The 7,056-nt window shown below is 43.3% G+C and overlaps 1 protein-coding gene across 1 annotated transcript in view; it reads left to right on the forward strand.

Annotated features, from left to right (window-relative positions):
* Positions 1-6,809, forward strand: part of ATAD1 (ATPase family AAA domain containing 1) — a 52,167-nt gene extending 45,358 nt beyond the window's left edge. Inside the window, exons 9-10 of the mRNA XM_029931701.1 lie at positions 3,256-3,389; positions 5,171-6,809. Of these exons, the coding sequence (XP_029787561.1) occupies positions 3,256-3,389; positions 5,171-5,291 (255 nt within the window). The 3' untranslated portion in view covers positions 5,292-6,809. The remainder of the gene's footprint in view (positions 1-3,255; positions 3,390-5,170) is intronic.
* The last annotated feature ends 247 nt before the right edge of the window (positions 6,810-7,056 follow it).

A 7,056-nucleotide genomic window follows, 5' to 3' on the forward strand; every position in this document is an offset into this window, starting at 1 on the left:
TTAAATCCTCGATCTGATATGTTGTCTAGATCTGCCTTGAGCAGTTCTGTGGCTGTGACTTCCTCCTGGAAGTTCTTTAGGGGAGAGTTTCTTCGTTTTGTCATTTTTGCTAGTTTTCTGTCTCTTGTCACCTTTAGAAAGCTCGTTGGGCTCTGCGCACCTATTAGTATTTCTCTGTTAAAGGAGGCTTATTGACTGTCCAGGGCCTGCCGTTTCAGGAGATATTCTCTTAATGATATCTCTCAGTTTCTCTTGTTGTGCCTGTGAGTAATTTATTTCCCTACTCTGCAATATTTGGGACTCGCCTTCTTGCACACTTTGGCTTGTTTCTTGGTGTAGTCCTAAGAAGGAAAACAGACTGACAAACACAGAGGGAACAGAAGTACACATACACACAGACCAATCAAACAAAGAAACACATTACAGGGGGAAAAGAATAGAAAGAAAATGGGAGGGAAAGAGACGAAAAGAAGAGAAGAAGAGAAAATAAAAAGAAAAGAGAAAGAAAAGAAAAAAAAATATATAAAAGGGGGTTGGAGACAACAAAGGACAGTAGACCGTTTAAAAGTGTATGACCAGTTTAGGGGAGAGGTAAGGATGAGATACAGGAGAATATATCTGGGTTGCAAGAAGGTGAAAAAGTAAGGGAGAAAGGAGAAACGAAAATAAGGAATAAAATTTAAGAGAATTGAGTAAAGAAAAGGGAAAAAGAGGTAATAATGACAAATAAGTATGAAACAAGTGAAGAAAAAAAATTTTTTATATTAAGAAAAGGCAGCAGCAGCTCCCCCTGGTGGATGGGCGTGGTTTGATGTGGTAGGTCTTGGAGGCTGTTCTCAGAGGCTCCGCCCCTGCCTGAGGTGAAATGAGCAACAGGAGGTGAAGTGCGCACCTCCACAGACTCTATTGCGGAGTCCCCACCCCCAGCCAGGAGAGGGATTGCCATGGGGGAAAGGAAAAAAAAACAAAACAACAACAACAAAAAAAATTGAGTCTCTCTTGGTTTCCGATAGCTGTTGCTCAAGGCGCTGTGCTCTGCTGGAAATGGGCTGGTAGCTCCTGCAGTCTAAGCGCGCGCCCAGGCCTCCACCCGCCACCGACTCCTTGTCGGGGGCCGCTTAGGTGTGGGCCCTATTTTTTCCTGTGGGCACCCGGGATTCGTGCAGTCCGTGCAGGGGGTGAGGTGCGCCGTGGAAATGCAGTCCGTGGTCCCGTTCCCAAAACCAAGTTCCAATTGCTCACCCCTGGAACAGCCGCAGCCCCGGCTGCTTCTCGCCAGGAAGTCCACTCCCCTGGCGCAGCCGCACTCTGGCCGCTTTTCGCCGGGAAGTGCGCTCCCCTGTCTCTTCCCTTTGTCTCTCGGGCTCCGCGCGCTTCCCCCACGTTGGGCTGGGGATCTTGTCTCCCCTGCCCGTCCCAGCCTGGCCTGTTTTCAGATCTCCCCCGTTCGCCCTCACTCACTCAGGTATCCTTGTGGTTTATTCTTTCTGGAGTCCGTATTTTCTCCTTCCGCTCTCGCAGATGAGAGTAATATCCTTCTCAGTTCGATAAATGGGGCGGACAGAGTTTACAGAGCTCCCTTCCTCTCTGCCATCTTGGCTCCTCCTCCTCGATTCATTTTTTTTTTGTATGTTCCATGTATTATGCTTTTTCTTTTTTGCCCACCTTCCCCTCTCTTGTATTTTCTTCCCTTTTTTCCCTTCTTCTGATGGCTCAGAAGTTACACATTCTTTTTTATCTTTTACTAGTACCCTTTAAGTTTTTTGGACATATACCTAAAGTTCAGATTAACAGTATTTCTTCCCTCTTTCTAAGACTATAATTTTACCTCAAATGCTTCTGTGTGGATGTTCCCTGTCCCACGTGGCCTCATGGCTCATGTTTTAGTTCCACGTTGTTTGTCCACCCCAAATTAAATGACTGTTACTACTGTGTGTGTATTAAAGCTTGCTTGCTTATTTATTTATTCATTTATTTATTAAAAAATGTTTTTTGATCTTTATTTGAGAGAGAGAGAGAGAGAGAGCACAAGCAGGGGAGGGGCAGAGAGAGAGGGAGACACAGAATCTGAAACAGGCTCCAGGCTCTGAGCTGTTAGCACAGAGCCTGATGTGAGGCTCGAACTCAAACAATGAGATCATGACCTGAGACAAAGTCGGATGCCCAACCGACTGAGCCACCCAGGCGCCTGTTAAAGCTCATCTAGATTTAGCTACACACTTAAATTTTCTTTGCTTAGCTCTGCTGCGAGCCCCACACCTATCTCCTGAGTTCACTTTTTTTATCAGAGAATATGGGATTTCTCCATATTCAACCCCCACTTTTAGAAATGAGAAGACTGGTGTTGTGCGAGGTCACAGTTGCAGGGCCGGCAGTAGACCCCACACTGCCTGGCTTCCCAGTCTTGTGTACAGTTGCCAGTGTTACTTAAACACTGGGGCTTCCAGAAACAAGTGGGAATTTAATAACTAATAAAGGTGGCATTTCAGGCCAGTGGGGGACAATAAGTGTCATTAGCAGAAACGGTTAGCTATGGGGGGAAGAGTTCGGCTGGACCTTACCCACAGTGTGTCCACGGCCCGGCTCCAGTGTGGCCTTGGGCAGTGTATTTAACCTCCCTCAGAAGGAGAATGCTGCCTGAAGGGTCAAATGCAGGGTGCTCAATCTAATAGAAGGACATCATTCTTGCTCATTTCCTCTTCTTAATCTACACAGAAGCCTAGTGTCATTGTACTGTTCTCGGCCTGCCATGTGCCCAGGACGATGACCAAAATGGCTTGACCATGTAAGCTTACGTTGAGGAGCAAGACTACTTAATGCTGAGTGCTGGGCTAGTAAACACAGAGCATGTGCTTACGGGGAGAGTGACTGCCAGTTGCTGGGTTGGTTGTAATGGACCCAGGATTTGATGCAGCCTGTTGGCCAAGAATGGTGAACGTGTCCCAAAGAAGTGTCAACTCAGGACCTTCCTAAGAGGTGCCAAGAAGAGTCTGACCGTGTTTGAGTGTCTGTTCTTCCCTCTCACTTCATGGTCTATCTAGTAAGGCTTTATTTAATGCTCTAGTAATAATCACAGTTAATGACAATTAGATTTCAAAATTGCAGCTTTTATGACTAAAGAAAATAGAAACCGAAAGTATTTTTTGATGCTTCTCCTTCCATACTATTCCATTATACTTAACATTCTTTAAGTGGGACAAGAGTGGATGTATCATCCTCTGCAGCACTTTTCATATTTGTTTTTACTCGTGTAAGGTGGACAGGCACGTGGACCTGCTGGAAGTCGCCCAGGAAACTGATGGCTTCTCAGGCAGTGACCTGAAGGAGATGTGCAGAGATGCCGCCCTCCTGTGTGTCCGGGAGTATGTTAATTCTACAGCAGAAGACAGGTATGATCTATTCCTCAGACTTCGAGCTTTTAGGGTAGTTTTCTTTATTTTTCTTTACAATACCAATACCAACTCTGCTTATGGAATACAAGGTGAATTTGAATTAACAAACTCCTCAACTTTATAAATTGCCCTTTTTTCCTAAAGGGAAGTTCTGAAAGCAAGTTGGGGACAGGGTTTGTGGGGAGGCTCTGGAAGGAAGAGGAAGAAATAGAAGCTACACATTTGCCAAAAACCCCTGCCCTGGGTCACAGGAGGCCAACAGGAGCTTAGGCTTACTTTCCCCTAGGAAAGAGGGTTTGCTGGGGTTCTGGGACTGCTTTGCACCTGAAATTCCTAGTTTCATTTCCTGTGCCCTCCAGGAATTTCACATGTGAGTGGGCTGGGGAGGCCGTCGCTAGGGATCAGACTTCAATTTGTTAACAGTCATGTATTTACTAGACAGACGGAGGTCACTGGGGCAGACTTCACTTGAAAGCAGTTCAGAGCAGGAGTCTCAGAACAGTTTACCTATCCGTTCAGCGGACATGCCGGCGAACGGGATCAAGTCCAGCCCCGGGAACCATGTCTGCAAGGACCTGTCTCAGAAGGCTGCTTGCCCTGGGCCAGCGTAACGCTGCATTTCTAATCCTTTTTTAAGAATATTGATCTTCTGACGAAGAGTTTCTATGACTCTTAGCAAACTGTTGTACTTTGGGGCCTCATGTTGAATGAGTTCTCTGCCTCTTGCCCTTTTTTCTCCACCACCTCCCCTCTTTCCTGGCTCTCACTCCAGGGGACCTGGATGTGCCTGTCCTGAGTGTTTTTAATGATGGTGCATTTCTGTAGCAAGCTTCACCAGAGTATTTCGTTTGGTGTAGAAAGGTTAGCTGTGTTTGCACAAGTTCCGCACCTGCCTCCAGTGCTCCCTGGGGCCTCATTATGGGGAGGCCCACTTCATGTATTTGTTGCCGGATTACTCCAGCTGCCCTGACACTAACTCTGGGAATATTTCTGACCTCTAACGAGAGCCGAGAGTCTTCTTTCCAAAGGTTTTTATTCTTGTGTATAAGATAATGAGGAAAGGAAGAAAAACAACTTAGGAATACATTTTGTATGAATAAATTACATTAATAAAGTCTTATTTTTCTGCTGTCGTCAAAGCCTTTGAAAATTTTATATGTCAGTATGAAAAATCTGGCTCTTAGACTTGGCTTTTCATAACTTTTCCCTAAATGTTTTTTCCTAAGTGTTTATAAATCACAGGAAGACATTATATATTGGAGCTGTTTTTCTCATTATTGAATAGGGGTGGGTTTAGGCTAGTTGGTTTTTATTAATAGCAAAGAATTTTATTTTTTGTTTGTCAGATGGTAAATGTGTACATGAATATATACCCAAGAATAACTACTTTTAATTTTCATGGGAATAATTTTTGATTCCTTGATGGGAATTCTGCATCCATGTAAAGCACACACCTTCATATAATATTTTCATATTGTGCTTACGTTCTGAATTCGGTTCCTAGTGTGAGGTATTTGGTTTTCATGACCGCAACTGCAACACTGAGTTACAGCTGGCCGTTCTGACCCCGCCCTTCCAGCACTCTGCCCTTCTCAGCATCCTCCCTGGCTTGTATCTACACAGAGAATTCCGGAAGCATTCTCACGAAGCTGATAATTGTGGCTGTCCTTGGGGGTCTTAGGTGGGACAGAGACTTCATTTCTTAATCTCAGGGAGATATTTTAGGGAGATGTATTTGAAAGTCATTTGACCATCTGGTGGTTTTGTCTGTGTCTTAGCCGCGATGAAGACGAAATCCGGCCTGTGCAACAGCAGGACCTGCACCGAGCAATTGAGAAGATGAAGAAATCCAAGGACGCAGCGTTCCAGAATGTTTTAACACATGTTTGTTTAGATTAAGAGTAAAGATCATTTGTACAGTTCAGTGTGATCTAGTTTGGTGCACTCTCTTATCAGTGGAAATAGAATGAAAACAGGAATGTTCTTCATGCCGTGAGAGTTAAATGTTCATGACACTGGTTTTATACTCTGACTCCTAAGTTATTGAGATGTAGTTGTTCTGTAAGCGGTATCACTATTCGTCAGAAATCATGAGGAGGAGCAGTCTAGCCAGAGAGGGGGCTTGCATCTGACCTCTGTCGCCGTGCGCTGCAGCCTCAGAGCATCTAAGCTGGTCTTGAAGTAACCAATGGTTTGTCAAGTCGTTCGTGAGAAACGGGGATGTGGGTAAGTGCTGGCTTCTCGGTATGTGAGTGTGTGCGTGTGTGCGTGTGTGTGTATTAAATGTATATATTCACACATTTTATATCAATATTCTGTAGATATGTTTGAATATGGAAACTTTTTTTTACCGCAACTACTGAATCAAAAAGTACCAAATAGTGTAGAGCAAAAGTAAGATTTTTGGTCGTGTGTAAAGGTACAGTGATTCAGCCTTTTCCAGCTCTCACTTGTTTCTGCTTTTGTTTTAAGTTGAGCATTGCTCCACAGTGGGACAGTCGGAATCCGCCAGGTCTCCGCGTCAAATGGGGCTTCACTGTTATGCTTGTCAGATAATCCAATAAAGATCAACATGGAGTGGTTGTCAGGCATTTGGGTGACCAACACTGATTTCAGCTCTCTGTAAGCACACTGAGCAGAGACCTGTTTTCAGTTGACGTACATGAACATGGAAGGAATAGCCTTCCCAGTGGCTTGGAAACCTGCAGTGCCATGCGGTGCACGTATGTGACTTCCCTCCACTTAATGTAGCCTACTTCTGTTGTGACCATGGCTTTGCAATGTTCTTTTAAAGTCTTATGTTTTTTAATTATGGTCAAATATAATTTGGTCATCAGAAATGAAGTGATAGTTTAAAACAAGTAGCTGTTGCTAGATGTGCTAAAAATACTCATTTTGTAACTTTGATTTTAAAATTTTCTTAGCATATTATAAATTGTGCCCTAGTTAGTACAGATACACATGTCAGAGTCCCCATATTGTACCCGTAGGCATTCAATGCTGTGTACCCTCCATTGAAACTTTTTTTGTCCAGAATTTCACTAACCAGAATTCTGTTACAGGCCCTTAAACACACCGCATGAGGAAAATGGCACAATGTGGTCTTGAGGTGCCTTCTGTGAACCATCTGAAAGATTAAATTATGCTCCGTATATTTTTGTTTTTATTGTATTTCTTTGAAACTCTCAGTCTTTATTCGTGAGTCATTGGAGTAATTTATTTGATAGTCTCTCACTCGAACCTGTTGGGGAGTTTATTTGGTTGTATGAGTAGTGGGTGGGTAGAGGTTGCAGAAAGCAAGTTGCGAAAATTGTGAAAATTGAATGCAAAACACAAGATACCAAAAATAAAGTTTCGTCTCCCATTTTTAATAATTATACAATTATTTTATAAATATAATAAAGAGGTTCCTCTTTATTAATTTTTCTCCACTTGGTCTTCTTCCAGAGTTATATAAAATTTCCTAGGGGTTTTTTAGTTTATCAACTTGTGTTTGGAGTGTTTTATCTTGTTGTGTAGCTTTCACACTGGTTATTTTGCCTTAGGTTGGATGTCAGTAATCATTTAATCTGATGGCAGACTGGTATAAAAAAAGGTGGTCTGTTTCTCATGTCCTTTCTCTTCTTAAATTCAGAATATCCAGTAGTATAGTTACTAAGTTCAT

This window comes from Suricata suricatta, chromosome 2, assembly GCF_006229205.1.
Source record: "Suricata suricatta isolate VVHF042 chromosome 2, meerkat_22Aug2017_6uvM2_HiC, whole genome shotgun sequence".
Classification (NCBI taxonomy): domain Eukaryota; kingdom Metazoa; phylum Chordata; class Mammalia; order Carnivora; family Herpestidae; genus Suricata; species Suricata suricatta.